Source organism: Agelaius tricolor, unplaced genomic scaffold (genome assembly GCF_023055355.1).
Source record: "Agelaius tricolor isolate 1412-34295 unplaced genomic scaffold, bAgeTri1.0.p SCAF_7, whole genome shotgun sequence".
NCBI lineage: Eukaryota > Metazoa > Chordata > Aves > Passeriformes > Icteridae > Agelaius > Agelaius tricolor.
Window position 1 is genome coordinate 101,672 of NW_027269267.1, and position 16,427 is coordinate 118,098.

The 16,427-nt window shown below is 66.9% G+C and overlaps 3 protein-coding genes across 6 annotated transcripts; 2 read left to right on the forward strand and 1 right to left on the reverse strand.

The window, feature by feature from the left end:
* The first annotated feature begins 1,660 nt into the window (after positions 1-1,660).
* On the forward strand, positions 1,661-7,563 carry TPP1 (tripeptidyl peptidase 1). 2 transcript variants are annotated; one of them, XM_071429981.1, is made up of 13 exons: positions 1,664-1,752; positions 2,215-2,310; positions 2,385-2,524; positions 2,597-2,747; positions 3,010-3,131; positions 3,406-3,596; positions 3,804-4,002; positions 5,200-5,388; positions 5,477-5,549; positions 6,016-6,136; positions 6,262-6,420; positions 6,490-6,627; positions 7,289-7,563. In XM_071429981.1, the coding sequence occupies exons 1-13, from the start codon at positions 1,742-1,744 to the stop codon at positions 7,427-7,429; spliced, it is 1,731 nt and encodes a 576-aa protein (XP_071286082.1). In that variant the 5' UTR covers positions 1,664-1,741; the 3' UTR covers positions 7,430-7,563. The 2 variants fall into 2 exon arrangements, 1 of the variants encoding a protein (XP_071286082.1); XR_011679644.1 differs by lacking the exon at positions 7,289-7,563 and having other exon boundaries at positions 1,661-1,752; positions 6,246-6,420; positions 6,490-6,625.
* Positions 7,564-7,701: 138 nt separating this feature from the next.
* On the forward strand, positions 7,702-9,403 carry TAF10 (TATA-box binding protein associated factor 10). Its single transcript, XM_071429990.1, has 5 exons — positions 7,702-7,914; positions 8,234-8,385; positions 8,512-8,576; positions 8,687-8,801; positions 9,243-9,403. Exons 1-5 carry the CDS (start codon positions 7,734-7,736, stop codon positions 9,330-9,332), a joined length of 603 nt encoding a protein of 200 aa, XP_071286091.1. The 5' UTR covers positions 7,702-7,733; the 3' UTR covers positions 9,333-9,403.
* Positions 9,404-9,895: 492 nt separating this feature from the next.
* ILK (integrin linked kinase) lies at positions 9,896-16,405 on the reverse strand. Of its 3 annotated transcripts, none has more exons than XM_071429983.1 (13): positions 16,274-16,405; positions 14,247-14,340; positions 13,053-13,218; positions 12,622-12,717; positions 12,434-12,530; positions 12,258-12,341; positions 12,067-12,152; positions 11,719-11,828; positions 11,335-11,462; positions 11,119-11,240; positions 10,937-11,036; positions 10,732-10,862; positions 9,896-10,493 (listed from the first exon to the last, which is right to left on the reverse strand). In XM_071429983.1, exons 2-13 carry the CDS (start codon positions 14,333-14,335, stop codon positions 10,344-10,346), a joined length of 1,359 nt encoding a protein of 452 aa, XP_071286084.1. In that variant the 5' UTR covers positions 14,336-14,340; positions 16,274-16,405; the 3' UTR covers positions 9,896-10,343. The 3 variants fall into 3 exon arrangements, with proteins under 3 accessions (XP_071286084.1, XP_071286083.1, XP_071286085.1); XM_071429982.1 differs by having other exon boundaries at positions 16,238-16,368; XM_071429984.1 differs by lacking the exon at positions 16,274-16,405 and adding an exon at positions 15,454-15,572.
* Positions 16,406-16,427: the final 22 nt, after the last annotated feature.

Sequence of the window (16,427 nt, forward strand, 5' to 3'; positions counted from 1 at the left end):
TGGCAGCTCTGGGGCCAGGGGAGCACTCCTGTCCCCCCAGTCTGACAGGGCTCCTCACACTGCAGGGGTAAGCACAGGCCAGCACAGCCGGGGCAGGGGGAAAGGGCCACCCCGTCCCTGATGGTGTCCCTGGGGCTCCCTCTGCTCCTCCATGCCCACCCGACCCTTTCCAGCTCCCTGCTGGGGCACAGTGGGCATGCTGGCTGCCCTCAGTGCTCCTCTGGTGTTCCTGGCCTCAGGAAAACCCAGCTGCCCACAGCAGGGACTCATCACCCCATCTGCAGGAGCTGCACACGAGGTCTGGGGGAGCGAGGCTGCAGCCAGAGCACGCCAAGGCTGCCTGACCTCCGAGCACCGGGCCAGCAGCAGATGCTCCCTAACACGATTAGCTCTGCCTGGCCACCTTAATCCCGGCTGTCCAGACAGAGCCGGACAGCAGCCCCTGCAAATCCCATCCCACTTAGAGCCCATCCCCAAACTGCACATGGGGCACACAGCCCTGGCAGCCCCCCAGCCCCGGGCTGCAGCCAGGGCAGCTGGGTCCCCCTCTGTCTGCGGGCAGGGGATGGCCAGGGCTGCCAGGCCAGGGCAGCAGAGGGGGGCAGGAACAGACACCTCTGGCACTGCTCCAGTGAGGGGAATTGGCAGCCACGGCCGGGCAGGTGGTTTTCCTATTGCCTGTCTCTTCCTGGCCTGGACCCCGCTCTGCAGAAGCAGGAAAACAGCTGGGAACTGCTGGATGGAGCCGTGGGATGTGCTGTGTGACTGGGCTTGTCACCGAAACTGCAGGAAAACCAAAAATCTCCCAACAACGTTTTTACTGTTAGAGAATCAAGGCATTACTTTATTCTGGCCAGGATTTTGTTCTGGCCAGGATGTGCAACAGAAATTGTTTCATCCACATATGTCCTGGGTTGTGCAGAGAAAATCATTCCATGACACATGAATTTTACTAGATTTTCCACATATTTTATACAGTCAAAACACACAGAAATTCATTGGTTCATTGGTCCCAAGTTTCAAAGTTCTTAGTGTTTGGTTTCCTGTTTGAGGGTGGTGTCTGGAGTTGATGTTCGTTAATGGTTGTTATCTTTTGTGTATCTCCTGCGCTGTGGCCAGCAGCCCCTCCTGCACGGGACCCCTGACCCCGGCCCGGGACCCCCAGCCTCACAAAGGGCTCTCCTCCCGCCGCAGCAGCCCGGGAACATCAGCCCCGTACGGATTCTCGTCCTGCCTGCAGCCCAGGGCCCCCGGCCCCGCAGGGAGCCCTGCCAGCCCGGCAGCCCGACACGCTCCGAGCCGTCCCGCCGGCAATTGTCCGCTCCGCATCCCGCCGGGAGACGGGCGGGAACAGGGGGCAGCCGGGGCCGTGGGTGAGCCGCCTCTCGGGGCGGCCGGCAAGCAGCGAGTGCCCGCCGGAGCCGGTGCCCTGCCCAGTCCCGCCCCGCCGCCCGGTGCCGGTTCCGTGCCCAGTCCCCGCCCGCCGGTGCCGGTGCCGTGCCCAGTACTCCCCCGCCGGCGCCGGTGCCGTGCCCAGTCCCGCTCCGCCGGTGCCGGTGCCGTGCCCGCCCCGAGCCCGCACCGGTGCCGGTGCCAGTTCCCGGTGCCCAGTCCCGCCCCGCCCGATGCCGGCGCGCGGTTCCGCCCGTCACGTGAGGGCGGTCACGTGGGTGCTGTTTTGGTGTCCCCACGTGGCGGGAGTCACGCGCCCGCACACGCACGTGACCGGCGGCAGGGCGGCATGGCGCGGGGGTAACGGGCACCGAGCGGGCACCCGGGCACGGGGACACGGGGACACCGGGACACCCCTCGGCGGGGGCGGTACCGGGGCGGGGGCGCCTTCCGGCCCCGGCGGCGATGGGGAACGCAGGGGTCCGGCGGGGCTCCCGGGTGACGGAGGCTCAGGGTGTCCGTGGGGCTCCCGGGTGGCGGTGGGGACGGGGCCCGGGGGGTCAGGCGGGGTTCCCCGGTGGGGACGGGGCCCGGGGGGTCAGGCGGGGTTCCCCGGTGGCGAGGGCTCGCGGGTCAGGCGGGGTTCCCCAGGGTCAGACAGGCTCCGACAGGCTCCGTCCTCGGTGCTGGGACTCGGGAGCTCCGGCGGGGCTCCCCAGACCCGGGCTAAGGCGCAGTCAGACCGGCTTCGGGCTCGGTCCCCGCTCGGTCCCGGTTCCCCACGGCTGTGCCATTGCCCGTGCTCCCCTGAGCCCGTTGCAGGTGTTGGGGGGTCTCCGCCGTGCTGGCGCTGTGTGCGGCCGCCTGGAGCTGCGCGCCGGGGCTGGCGCTGGAGCTGGAGCGGGATCAGCCGTTCCGGTAGGTGCGGGGCGGGGGCCGGGCCGGGTGCCGGTGCAGGTGCCGGTGCCGCCCCGCTCACCGCCCCCCTGCAGCGTGCCCCCCGGCTGGGCCCACGCCGGCCGCGTGGATCCCGGGCAGCCGGTGCAGCTGACCTTCGCCCTGCGGCAGCGCGGCGCTGCCCGCCTCGCCCGCCTGGTCCAGGCCGTCTCCGACCCTCGGTCCCCGCGATACGGTAACGGCCACATCCCTGAGGCCCTGGATCCCCGGGGGCCGTGAGGGGATCTAACCCCTCTGTGCTCCCCAGGGCAGTACCTGTCCCTGGAGCAGCTCAGGGACTTGGTCCAGCCTTCCCCAGCCACGCTGATGACAGTTCTGAAGTGGCTGCAGGGCCATGGTGTAGAGGACTGCCGTAGTGTCACCACCCTTGACTTTCTGGAGTGTTACCTGCCTGCAAGGTGAGCTCCAAGGGCTGGAACCAGCTCTGCTGGCCCTGTGGTGCCTGTCCCTGTGTCTCACTACTGTCCCATCCCGTGCTGGCTGTCCCTGTGTCCCAGTGCAGTCCCACTCCATGGTGCCTGTCCCTCTCTCCCAGCCCTGTCCTGTCCCTTGGTGGATGCCCCTGTGTCATCCCACTCCGTGGTGGCTGTCCCTCTCTCCCAGCCCTGTCCCATCCTGTGCTGGCTGTCCCTGTGTCCCAGTGCTGTCCCTGTCTTGCAGCACGGCTGAGCGCCTGCTCCCTGGGGCCGAGTTCCACCGCTACGTGCAGGGCCAGCAGAGCCTGGTGCGGTCCCCGCTGCCCTACACTGTCCCTGCAGAACTCGCCGAGCACCTGGACTTTGGTACGTCCCCCCTGGGGGAGGTGAGGCTGCAGACCCCTGTTCTGTGGGATCCTGTGAGAAGTGCAGGGGGTGCCGGGCTGGGGCTGTGGCTCAGCCGTGGAAGGCTGAAGAGGCTCTTCCCTGGGCCAGGGCTGCAGGGCTGGGCTCTCCAAGCCCTGCTGCTGGCCTGCCCATGTAGAAGTGGAGCAGTGATGGAGAGTCCCAGGGCTCTGTCCTGCCTTGCGGGGGCTCTGTGCCCTGACAGCCTCTCCTGTCCCGCTGGGCTCTGCTGCAGTGGGTGGGCTGCACCGGTTCCCCGCGGAGCGCAGGGCGGTCAGCAGGGCCAGGAAGGAGCCACAGCTGGCACCACAGCTGGCACGGGCGTCGTTCCACCTGGGCGTGACACCGGCCGTCCTGCGCCAGAGATACAACATGACAGGGGGGGACGTGGGGCTCCTGCCCAACAACAGCCAGGCCTGTGCACAGGTAACCACTGCCCGCTCAGAGCCCTGTGTGCTGTGGGTGTCCCAGGGATTGGTGCTGGTCCGGGGGTTGTGGCACAGCTGGGTGTCCCTCGGTGGCTGCTGGGAGCCTGGTGTAGCTCACACCCGTGCTGGGCAATTTCCTGTATCAGGATCAAAATGTTACCTTGTTTTTTCGAGAGGAGAAAACCTGTCCCTCTGTGTCCCGCAGTTCCTTGAGCAGTACTTTCACCAAGCTGACCTGGCCGAGTTCATGCAGCTCTTTGGCAGTGGCTTTGCCCACCGCACGCAGGTGGACCGGGTGGTGGGGCGCCAGGGCCGCGGCAAAGCGGGGCTGGAGGCCAGCCTGGATGTGGAATACATCATGAGCACAGGTGCCAACGTCTCCACCTGGGTCTTCAGCAATCCAGGTACTGGGGAACAGCCCCAAAGGGCAAGGGGAACACCTGGAGGGGGAGGGAGAGCACACAGAGGGAGGAGGGGAGTGCCCAGAGCACAGGAGGGAACACTTGGAGGTGTGAGGGAGGGGGCTGGAACAGAGAGGGGAGTGCTCAGAGGGGTGAGGGCAGAGCTGCAGGGCTGTGCAGGCAGCTGGCTGTAGGACAGCCCCAGGTGCTTTCCCAGCTGCTGTGAGTGCACCCTGTGTGCTCCCCAAGTCAGAGCTGACCCCGCACTCCCAGCTCCTGGGGACATCACTCCTGCTGTGTGTAGTGACTGTGAACTGTGTGAACCTTCAACATCCAGGGTATCCTGAAGCAGGGATTTCATTGCTTGCACCACGCAGAGCAGCTGCCCCACTCAGCTCCCATGAGGAAGGGCACAGCCCTCCTCCCCTGGGGATTTCCAGCTCTGCTGCAGCTCAGCTCCCACCCACGAGTCTCCCAGTGGAGCAGATGAGGGAGAATGAGGGAATTGGGGAAAACAAATTGCCAAACAGCTTGCACAAACACAAACAGGGCACAGTGCTAGGGGCAGTGTCCCTGTCCCAGATTGGGAACTGGCTGAGCAGGTGAGTGCCACAGGACAGTGGCCCTGTCCCTGATGGTGACAGTGAGAGCAGAGTGCTGCCCTTCCCTCCGCCACAGTTACTGGTGTGGGAAGGTGCAAATGCAGTGATGTGGGTGACTGAGAGTTAGTGGGGGTGGCTGGGGCTCTGCCCCTCTCCCAGTGACGAGGCTGGAGGGCAGGGTGGGACCAGGGCAGGTGGAATGTGTGGAGGTGGTACATGCACCACTCTGCTGGGACCTGTTGCCATAGGAGGAGCCGAAGTCCTGCTGGGTCCACAGGTGCCCATGTGGCTGCAGCCCTGGGCAGAGTCTTGGAGAGGGGTGTGAGTGCAGCCCCCTGTGCTGGGCTGACGATGACCCTCTTGCCAACCCCATGGGCTGAGCTGAAGCTCAGTGCCATGCCATGTAAGGAGCCCCAGGATGAGCTCACGGAGCTCCAGGGTGTGCTGTGGCTCCATGGCCCACAGGAAGGAGCACTTGGGGCTGCCCTGTGTAGGAAGGTGCTGGTGCTGGTGCTGGTGAGGCAGGGCTCCTTGTGCCATCCCCCATCCCTGATGTCGGAGGAGCTATCCTCGTGTCCCTTGCCCGATGTCCTTGCAGGGCGCCACGAGAGCCAGGAGCCCTTCTTGGCCTGGCTGCTGCTGCTCAGCAACATGTCATCAGTGCCCTGGGTGCACTCGGTGAGCTACGGGGACGACGAGGACAGCCTGTCCTACGCTTACATGGAGCGCGTCAACACCGAGTTCATGAAGGCGGCGGCGCGCGGCCTCACCATCCTCTTCGCCTCAGGTGGGACTGGGCTGGAGCACTGAGCGGGATCCCTCACTGACAGGGATCCACTAACAGGCATCCCCTGTCACCTGTTCTGTGTCGGCAGGTGACGACGGTGCTGGCTGCCGGCGGGAGCACAGTGGGAACCACACGTTCCGGCCCAGCTTCCCAGCCTCCAGGTGGGTGCGAGGGGTCGGTGCAACCCCCGGGGGCACAGCCAGCCCTGGCCCCTCGGGGGCACAGCCAGCCCCAGCCCTGTGGGGGTATGGCCAGCCCCAGCCCCCGGGGGCACAGCCAGCCCCAGCCCCAGCCCAGCCCTGTGGGGTTATGGCCAGCCCCAGCCCCGTGGGAGTACAGCCAGCCCCAGCCCCCAGGGGCACAGCCAGCCCCAGCCCCGTGGGAGCACAGCCAGCCCCAGCCCCTTGGGGGCACAGCCAGCCCCAGCCCCAGCCTCGTGGGGGTCTGAGCCCTCCAAGGTCACCTGGGGATCCTCACCAGCTTCTTACAGACCCCAGAGCTGCAGCCTGTGCAGCTCCGGGGGGTGGTTTGGTTTGTGGGACGAGGCTGGGGTAGCAGAGGGGGCTCTTGGTGGCTGCTGAGGCCCAGGCAGCCGTGTGCCCACCTGCAGTGTCCCCGTTTCCCCAGCCCCTATGTCACCACGGTGGGTGGCACGTCCTTCAAGAACCCCTTCCTGGTGACAGAGGAGGTGACGGATTACATCAGTGGGGGCGGCTTCAGCAACGTCTTCCCCTTGCCTGAGTACCAGGTAGGGACCCCTGTGCTGCCAGCCCAGGGGCTGCAGGGGTAGGGCAGTGGGGACAGGGGGCAGTGGGGATGCCCATGTTGGGGACAGTGGGCAGTGGGGATTCCCACAGGCTCTGCCATCCCCAGGCTGCTGCTGTCGGGCGTTTCCTGCGCTCAGCCTCCAAGCTGCCCCCCAGCTCCTACTACAACAGCAGCGGCCGCGCCTACCCTGACCTGGCAGCGCTCTCTGACAACTACTGGGTGGTGACAAACCGCATCCCACTGCCCTGGGTCTCGGGCACCTCGGTAAGGAGCTCGTCCTCTCCCACTGCCCGCGGCAGGGCGGGCCCGGGCTGAGGGGTTGTGCCCACGCAGGCATCCACGCCGGTGGTGGCAGGCATGGTGGCACTGATCAACGACCGGCGCCTGCAGCGGGGGCTGCCACCCCTCGGCTTCCTCAACCCTGCACTCTATCAGCTGCAGAAACAAGGGCTCGGTGATGCCTTCTACGATGTGAGTGGGGCAGGGGACGGGGGCTTCAGGGGCTCTACTGGGGGCTGAGGGGACTTTGGGTGTCCTGAAGCGTTGGGCTGAGGCCTGGGGTGGGCCTGTCTGTGGGGCTGGGAAGGACATGTGTGCTCCAGGGGCTGGGCTGGGGGCTGAGGGGAATGTCCTGGGGCTCCTGCTCCCAGAGCTGTGCCTGGGGCAGGGCCAGCAGTGTTCTGCTGGGGGGCAGGAGAGAGTCCCTATGGCCTTCCCATGGGAGGGGTGTCCTGGGGTTCCCCTTGACCTTTCCATGGGAGTGGTGTCTATGGGCTCCTGTGAGCTTTGTGGGGCAGGTCCCCTTATGTGGCCAAGGCAGCAGTGGCCAGTGACTGCAGAGGTCCCAGGGTGCAGCTGAGCGTGCTGTTCCACATGCCAGTGTCCTGAGGGGACCCTGTGCCATGGGGGGTGTTGTGGGGGTCCCTGTGTCAGATGTCAGGGGCCCCTGTCCCTGGGATTCCTGTCTCAGGGATGGCAGGCACGGCTGTCCCTGGTTCCCAGGGACGATGGGCAGGGTCCCTGTGCCCTGGGGTCCCTGTCCCAGGGCTGTGTGGGGCTTCTGTGCTCCGGAGGTCGCTGTATCGAGACTCGGGGGGGTCCCCGAGTCCCCGCACTGAGGCTGTCCCCGCAGGTGATCCAGGGCTGCCACCTGTCCTGCCTGGACGGCACCGTGCAGGGCCAGGGCTTCTGCGCCACCCCCGCCTGGGACCCGGTCACCGGCTGGGGCACCCCCAACTTCCCGCGCCTGCTGCGGGCGCTGGGGCCGCGCTGAGCAGGGCGCCGGGCCCGGACCGCTGGAACAGACAGCGGCACCGGACCGGACAGCGGCACCGGACAGCGAAGGCCGCGGAACCGGGGGCGGGGCGGGGCTGGAGGAGGCGGGGCAATAAACACTCCAAGCCCCGCCCACAGTCTCTGTTTGTGCCCGCGCCTCCGCCAGGGGGCGTGCGGGGCCATGAGCGTCGGAGGGCGGGACAGAGCCAATGGGCCAGCGAGAGGGGCGGGGCGGAGGGGCCGCGGGGCCAATAGAGCGGCCGGGCGCGCGCAGGCGCGGAGCGGAGGCTGGTGCCGGGACCATGAGCGGCAGCGCCGATCCCGATCCCGCGCCCGCCGCCCCGGCGGCCCCGCCAGGCCCCGCCGAGGGCAGCAAGCCCAGCCCGGCCGCCGTGGGCAGCGCCGGGCCCGGGGCGGCGCCGGCTGCGGGGGGCGGCGCGGCGCGGGCCACCGAGGGCTGTGCGGCCGGCGCGAGGGGGCCCGGTGAGTCGCGGTGGGGCCGGCGGGGGATGGGTCCCGGGCGCGGGAGCCCCGCGGGACGCCCTGAGCCGCTCTGGCCGGGAAGCGGCGTCCGGCGGCCGCGGGTGTCCGAGTCCCGCTGAGCGTGCAGTGCCGGTGTCGGCGAGGCGCGCGGGGCTCCCGGCGCTGACCGTGCTGTCCTGCAGTGCCGGTGCCGGCGAGGCTCCCGGCGCTGACCGTGCTGTCCTGTAGTGCCGGTGCCGGCGGGGCTCCCGGCGCTGATCGTGCTATCCTGCAGTGCCGGGCCAGCGGGGCTCCCGGCGCTGACCGTGCTGTCCCGCAGTGCCGGTGTCCGCGGCCGTGGCCGCCCCCCCGGACGGGGCCATGTCCAACGGCGTGTACGTGCCGCCCGCGGCCAACGGCGACGTGAAGCCCGTGGTGTCCACCACGCCGCTCGTGGACTTCCTCATGCAGCTGGAGGACTACACGCCCACGGTACCGACACACAGGGCGGCTCCTGGGGGACGGGACGGGGCACGGGGCAGGTCCCGTTCCGCGGGATACAGGATGTGGAAAGGCTCCCACGGCGCCGTGGAGCTGTTCCAACTCTTCCCTTCGCAGATCCCGGACGCCGTCACGGGGTATTACCTGAACCGGGCGGGATTTGAGGCCTCGGACCCCCGCATGTGAGTCGCCGCGGGGCGGGGGGAGTCGCCGGAGCCCCGCAGGGGTTCACCCTCCGGCAGAGGGGCCCGCGGGCTCCTGCCACCTCACCGACACCGGCCCTGTCCCACAGAATCCGCCTGATCTCGCTGGCAGCACAGAAGTTCATCTCGGACATCGCCAACGACGCGCTGCAGCACTGCAAGATGAAGGGCACGGCCTCGGGCAGCTCCCGCAGCAAGAGCAAGGTGAGGGCACCGAGGGAGGTGGGGAACCCTCCTGGAGATGGGGCTGAGCCTGCAGCCACCCAGGGCAGGAATACGGGCTGCAGGAATCCCAGAACCTGCTGGGCTCACGGTGGGTCCCTGCAGGTGGGGAGGGGCTGGCGGGGACATGAGGGGGGCACAGAGCTTGTGGCCACAGCTCTGGGCTTGGGGAGGAGCTGGAGTGAGGGGTCCTGGGGACCCTCCTAGTGCCATATCTGGGGTGCAGGGGTTCTACAAGGCCAATGGGATTGGGTGCTAGGTGCACGGGGACATCTGAGGGCACAGAGCAATAGGATGTGGGGAGCTGGGAATGCCCTAGTGCTGCCCAGCAGCTCCTCTGGGAGTGGGACACGCCTGTCCATGTGCCCTGGGGGTCCCACAGCCCCAGCTGTCCCTGCTGTGACCCCTGCCCCGTGTCCCCAGGACAAGAAGTACACGCTGACCATGGAGGACCTGACGCCGGCGCTGGCCGAGTACGGCATCAACGTGAAGAAGCCACACTACTTCACGTAGAGCACGGGGAGCTTGGCAGTGTGCAGGGCTTGTGTTGGTGCCATTAAACACCTCCCAGGGTTTTGTGGGAAGGCAGCCTTGCTCCTGTGCCTGTGCCCACTAATGCTGGCCCTGGTCCTCCACATGCTCAACCCCCTCTGCCCATCACAGGGGGCTCGGTGCTCCCGACAGTGCGGGAGCAGAGTGGGGTGAGGGGACAGGAACTGCCCAGCACTCCTCCTCCTCCTCTGTCCCTAAACTGCCCCTTGCCTCCCAAGGGAATGCCCTGGGGGCTGCACAGGCAGCACTACAAATCGAGCCAGGGACGGGACCTGAGCCCACCCCTCCTGCAGCAGGCACCTCCCGAGGGGCCCTGTGCCCATCTACCCTACCTGTACTGAGCACCAGAGGTTGCTGTGGGTGGTGATTCGTGCCCAGGGCTCTGTGGGCTGCAAGGCAGCGCCACATCAATGCAACCCCACCCTCACTCCTAGACCTTCCCTGTGAGTCCCAGCCCCTCAGTCACTCCAGCCCCTCACCCCCAACCAACACCCCCATTCCCTGCCCTGTGCCCCAGCAGCTGGTTCCATACCAAAGGTTTATTTGGTTGCCAGTGGCCATTCTGGGGCCAGAGGGAAGTGGCCAGTGAAGCGCGAAGCGGGGGCAGTGCTGGGCACCACAGGTGGCCTCTCCTGGCCTGCCCCTTGCCCCCCAGCCTTGGGGGGCTGAGTCCTGGGTTGGGCTTTGCCCAGCAAGGGGGACAGGGGGTCCCACAGCCCCGTCCCCCCGCAGCCCGGCCAGGCCACGCGCCATGCCCTGGGCTAGGGGTCTGCACTGGGCTGGGTGGGGCTGCCCTGGGCGGGGGGCCGGAGCCTGCAGAGCTCCAGCGCAGGCAGTGCCATCTGTACCGTGTGTCCGTGGCTGGCTCAGGGTGAGGGGTGTCCTCTGCTCCCCCTGGCTCTGGGGCTAAAGGCACTTGGGGGTGGCGGGGGGCGCAAGGCAGCACTGGAGGGGGGAGGAGGCGCCTCCTCTCTACTTCTCCTGCATCTTCTCCAGGATGGGCACAATCATGTCGAACTTGGGGCGCTTGGCCGGGTCCTCGTTCATGCAGATCTTCATCAGTTTGCAGATGTGGGGGGAGATGCCAGGGGGGATGGTGGGACGCAGCCCCTCCAGCGCTACCTGCAGGCAAGAAGAGGAGCCCGAGTCAGGACTGGGACCTTGCCCCCACAGGCAGGGACACCTTCCACCTGCCCAGGTGCTTCCACACCCCCTCCAACCTGGCCTAAACACTTGCAGGGATGGAGCAGCCAGAGTTCTCTGGGCAACCTGTGCCAGGGCCTCACCACCCTCAATGGCCAGAACTTCTCCCCTAACTCTGACCCAAATCAGTTCCTCTGCTATCCCTCCACCCCCTCACCTTCATACCGATCTCCATGTTGGACAGGTCAGCGAAGGGCACCTCACGTGTCACCAGCTCCCACAGCAGCACCGCAAAGCTCCACATGTCAGCCGAGCGCCGGTTGATCTCCTCTGGTTTCTTCTGCAGGGCTGGGGGACGGCTGGGGGCTGAGTGGGGCTGGGGGTGAAGGGGGCTCTGGGGGGGCTGGGAACTGGGCACTCACCTTCAGGAGCCACCCAGGCCGGGGCATACATCCGCCCCGGGCACTGGAAGGAGAACTTGGCGTCGGCCATGCTGATCCGTGCCGTCATGTCCTCATCGATCTGGGGACAGCAGCAGGCGGTCAGTGAGAGCCCCCCCTGCCCCGAGAGCCCCCTGCCTGGGAGAGGGGCTGTGCTTGCTCACCATGACGCTGCGGCTGTTGAGGTGGTGCCGTGGGATGAGGGGCTCCAGCGTGTGCAGGAAGGCCATGCCCCGCGCGATGTCGAAGGCAAACTTCACCGCCTGCATCTGGTCCACCACAAAATCTGGGAAGGGGGGGACGGGGTCAACCCACCCTAAGCCCAGCCAGGGCTGTGGCTGGAGAGGCTGCCCCCAAACACACCATCCCCCAGCACTCACTGGTTCCCTCGTGCAGGACGTTGTACAGGGAGCCATAGGGCATCCAGTGGCTGATGACAATGGGGTGGGGAGCTGGAGGGGCCTGGCAGGCACCCAGCACCGGCAGCACATTGGGGTGGGAAAAGATCCTGCAAGAGAAGTGACAGCCCTAAGAAGAGGAAGGGGCTGCCTGCACCCCTCGTTGCCCTTTGCCATCCCCCAGGGCCTCCCAGCCCTTGGCCACCACCCTGGAGCGTTCTTGGCCCCACAGACCTCCTGGGAGGCTCCTGCCTGCCCCATACTCTGAGAGCTGCTGCTAGCCCTAAGAAGGTGCCCTGGTGAAGTGCTGGTGGGGATCCCAGGCACATCACAGCCAGCATGGCCCCAGGCACGTGCAGTGCTCACCGCAGTTTTGGGTACTCCTCATTGAAGTCCCGGCTCTTTCGCGTTGTCCAGTCCCGGATCCTCAGTATCTTGATTACGATGTCATTGCCCTGCCAGCGCCCCTTCCACAGCTGGAGGAGGAGCAGACACAGGCACTGTGAAAGGGGTGCAGAGGCCCCAGCATCCCCAGGCGCCCCTGTGGGGCTCTGAAGCCCACGGGACCAAGGGTCCACAATGAGAAGGGAGCCCCTCGAGCTGGGGAGGAGCTCCCTCCCTGCGCCTGGCCATGGGACTGCAGAATGGCTGTGCCCAGCAGGGCCAGGACACGGCAGTGTGCACAGGCACCCACCTGGGGTGAGAGGGACCCACCTCTCCCGACTGGTTCTCATTCAGTTTGTGGCTTAGGCTCAGCTGTTTGAAGTCAATCCCAGCGAGTTTGTTCAGGGTCCCGTTCCCTACAGTGGAAGAGGGATGAATGCCTCTGGCTGCTGGATCCAGGAGGCAGTGCCAGCAGGGCACAGGGGACCCATGGCACCCCCCAAGGGACCCCCAGTCCTTACTGGGCCGGGTGCGGGTTGTGCCCTTCCAGAACGTGTCCTTGTAGGGGATCTTGGTGAGGCTCTGGCCCAGCTTCTCAGCACGCTCTGCAGAGGGAGGAAAAGGATGGTGGCACCCCGAGCCTGCTGTGGCTGGCTGGAGGCTGTGTCACTTGTAGGGTCCTGAGAGACCCTCATACCTTTCAGGATCTCTCGCAGTGGCATCTTGGCCTTGTCTGTGGGGGTCTCACCATATTTGTTAGCAATGCTGACCAGGGCCCCGCTGCCCACAAGGTCCTGTGGGAGCAGGGAGCAGGGACTGTGGTTTGTGATCTCCCCTCAGTCCCCCTCCCACCCTGCCCTCCCTCCTGCCTGTGCTCCCACTCACCTCAGCCACCTGCTCGTGTCCCCAGAAGCAGGCATAGTGCAGTGGCGTGTTCCCGTGCTCGTTCACTGCATTGATGTCTGCCTTGAACTGCATCAGCTGGGGACACGGGACAGCCCCTGTCAGCCCAGGACTGTCCTGGTAAGCCCAGGCCACATCCCCATGAGCCCAGGACAGCCCTCATCCTCCTTGTGCCTTGGCCTGGGGGATGCAGGGGCAGCACACTGGGAGCTGTAGGGAGGGGGCTGAGCTGACATGGGACTCAGAGGGATTTGGAGGATTTGTGAGGAGTGGGGAGCTCATTGGTGCTGGGGGCATGCCAGGTGCTCCTGACAGTGACCAGGGGAGCAAGGCCCACGAGGGTAGTGTGGAGGGCTGCTCAGGGGTGGGTTAAGGCAGGTGCTGGCACAGGGGCTGGCACAGGGGCCAGGTACCTTCTGCACGATGTCGCGGTGGCCGTGGCTGGCGGCCAGGTGCAGCGGGGTGTCGTCGCCGCGGTTCATGACGTTGATGCGGGCCCCGCGCATGATGAGCATGTCCACCACGTTGGAGCGGCCCTCGCGGCAGGCCCAGTGCAGGGGGCTGAACCCATGGTCGTCCCTGCAGGGTGGCAGGGGCTCTGCTCAGCTGGAGCCCCCTGGCCTGGGCATCGCTGGCATCGTTCTCAAAACACCAGTGGCAGGGGCCAAGGGACTGGGCTGAACATCCATCCCACTCCCACCCCCACCAGGGCCCCACCATCCCAGGCCAAATCCTGTCTCCTCCAAGGCTGAATCACAGCTGGATCCTGTCCCCATCCCCCCACTCCATGACCAAGTAAGGGAGGAGGTGGCAGCCAGGCCTTAAATGGAGATCAGGAACTGGCAGAGGGGCTGCTGCAGCCCCGGCTCCCCTCCAGCCCAGGCTCCCCCCAGTCCCAGCCCTGCTCCAGCCCCCTGGCACAGCAGACCCCATTTGTCACCACCATGGCCCTGCAGGCAGGGGCTACCCAGCACAGAACAGTTCCTTGGGCACCTTCTGTGGGTCTGGGAGAGCTCCATGTGCCTGGGACCCCCAGGAGGGGCAGGGAGGCCTGACCAAGGGAGCCATTTGTCTGGAGCGTGTCCGGAATGCCAGGGCTGTGGCCTGGCTGGGGTCATGGTGCAGGGTCACACTGTGCCAGCTCACACACTGCAGGCAGATGCTCCAAGCCCCAAGCCTGGCCCAAATGTGCTCCTGAATGGCTGTGAGCACACGCTGGACGCTACGGTCCTGCAAGACCCCTCAAACAGGCTGTGGGGAGCAGAGCCCTGGGCACACAGAGTGGCCCCCACAACTCCCAGCCCAGTGGTCCCAGCTGTGTGCCCACACATCTGCCATGGTGCTCCCCAGAGAGGGGACAGGGACACGAGGACAAGGTCAGGGGACACAGCCGCCACCACAGGGACAGGGGAGGCAGCCCCAGCCCAGCTGATCCCCGGCTGTGGCCGTGAGGAAGTGGCCAGAGGATGTTTGGCCTCGTGCCTCAGCGATGCGGTAACTTCCTCCAGCGGGGAGGAGCTGCGTCCTGCCATCTGCCCCTGCCTTTCCATGGAGACAGCAGCAACCAGCGCCCAGCAGAGCCCCCAGCCCCGCACAGCCGCGCTCACCCCTGGTTGAGGTCGTTCTCGGTGTTGTCCAGCCACAGCCGCACGGCCACCGCGTTGCCCTCCCGGCACTGTGTGAAGATGTCGTCCATGGCAGCTGCGGGGGGACGTGGGTAAGGACATGGGGACAGACCCCCGATCCCCCTCGGCGGGGAGGGCCCTGGAACAGCAAGTACAGGAGCCTCCCGCCTGTCCCTGTCCCTGCAGCTCTCCAGGAAGCCGCGGGCAGGCTGAGGTCAGGGCTGGAGCCAGACCCGCAGCCCAAGGGGAACGTCCCCGGGTGACTCCAGCGGGACCATGGCCACCCACAGGAAGCCAGGCTGGCACCCCGGGCTTATCACCAGGCACAGCTGGCCCCGGTGCCCACAGCTCTTGGGGGAGTGAGGCTGGGGGAGCTCAGCACCCTCAAGATGGGACCCACAGATCTGGTGGGGCAGTGAGGCTGGGGGAGCTCAGCATCCCTGGCACGGGATCCTGCAGCTCCCTGACCCTCCTGACCCACTTGGCTGGGCCTGGTGTGGGCCATGGAGAGACCCCAAAGCCTCATGCATGGAGGACCCCACGGACATGGAGGATCCATGGACACCCCAGCTCAGAGCCAGGCACTGAGCTCCCTCCTGCTCCCCGTGTCCCCGTGTCCCCCTGGCTGCGAGCGTCGGACCCACTGCTGCAGTTTGCGAGCTGAGCAGGGACATACAGTGAGTCTCACAGTGTGGGGACAGTCAGACTGAATATGGCATCCCGACATGCACCCACTGGGGCTCAAACCTGCTGCTGAAGGATCCCCTGGACCTGATGCCCACCCAGACACAGCAGGATCCCCACTAGCTGCCAGCACCTCCAGCTGTCCCCCCTGCACCCCTTTCCCCAGGCAGCTCCAGAGGAAGGGTATGCAGAACGCTGGATTTTTACCCAGGGTGTCGTACACCCCAGCATGGCCCCAGCACACCCACAGCAGCACTGGCCCTGTCCCGGCACCTGAACACCCGCAATGCCCCACCCATTTGGGGGCACCTCATGAAAAGGGGTCCCCAGGATGTGCCACACTAGTCCCGGCCCTGTGGGACCTCACCCCACAGCGATGACACCCCATGCTGGCCCCACCCTGTCCCCTGCTCGGCCGGGACTGTGCCCTCCTGTCACCCACCGGCCCCTACCCAGTCCCGCGGGGCCGAGCGGCCCCAGCCCTGCCCGGATGGCCAATGCCCACCTCGGCCTGCTCAGCTCCCGGGGCAGGGCACGGGATGTGGAGACACAGTGCCCCGGTGTCACCCCGAACCAGCTGCTAGGGCCCCGCTCTGCCCTGTGGCCACATCAGTCCCTCCCTGCACCCCCAACTCTCCCATGTACCCCCAACCCTCCCCTGCATCCCAACCCTCCCGGTACCCCCAACCCTACCCTGCACCCCAACCCTCCCTTGCACCCCCAACACTCCCCTGTACCCCCAACCCTCCCCTTCAGCACCCAACACTCCCCTGTACCCCCAACCCTCCCCTTCAGCACCCAACTCTCCCCTGTACCCCAATCCTTCCCTGTACCCCCAACCCTTCCCTGCACCCCGATCCCTTCCCTGTACCCCCAACACTCCCGTGTACCCCCAACACTCCCCTGTACCCTCAGTCCTATACCCCAGATCCCTTCCCTTCTCCCTTGCACCCCCAACTCTCCCCTGTACCCCCAACTCTCCCCTGTACCCCCAACCCTCCCCTATACCCCCAGTCCTGTACCCCCAACCCTCCCTTGTACCCCCAACACTCCCTTGTACCCCCAACTCTTCCTTGCGCCCCCCACCCCTCCCCTGCACCCTGATCCCTCCCCTGCGCCCCCAGCTCTTCCCTGGACCCCGATTCCTCCCCTGTACGCCGGTCCCTTCCCTGCGCCCCCCAACCCTCCCCTGCAGCTCCCGCCCCGGCCCTGGCTCCGGCTCCCTCCGGGCTCCGTCCGGCCCTGCCCCCGCTTGGGTCGCCCGCAGCCGCCCTCGCGGCCTCCCGAACCTGTCCCGCTGGGCGCGGGTGCCGTCCCGCCGTTACCGGGTGCGTGTCCCGGCGGCTCCGCAGGGCGGCGGCTGCGGCGGGCGCGGGGCGGGCGGGCGGGCGGGGGCTCCGCCCGGGAGGGCGCCCTCTGCTGGCCGGAACCCGCCCGACCGCGGCTGCTCCGCCACACGGCACCGGGCTGGGCGGGGCG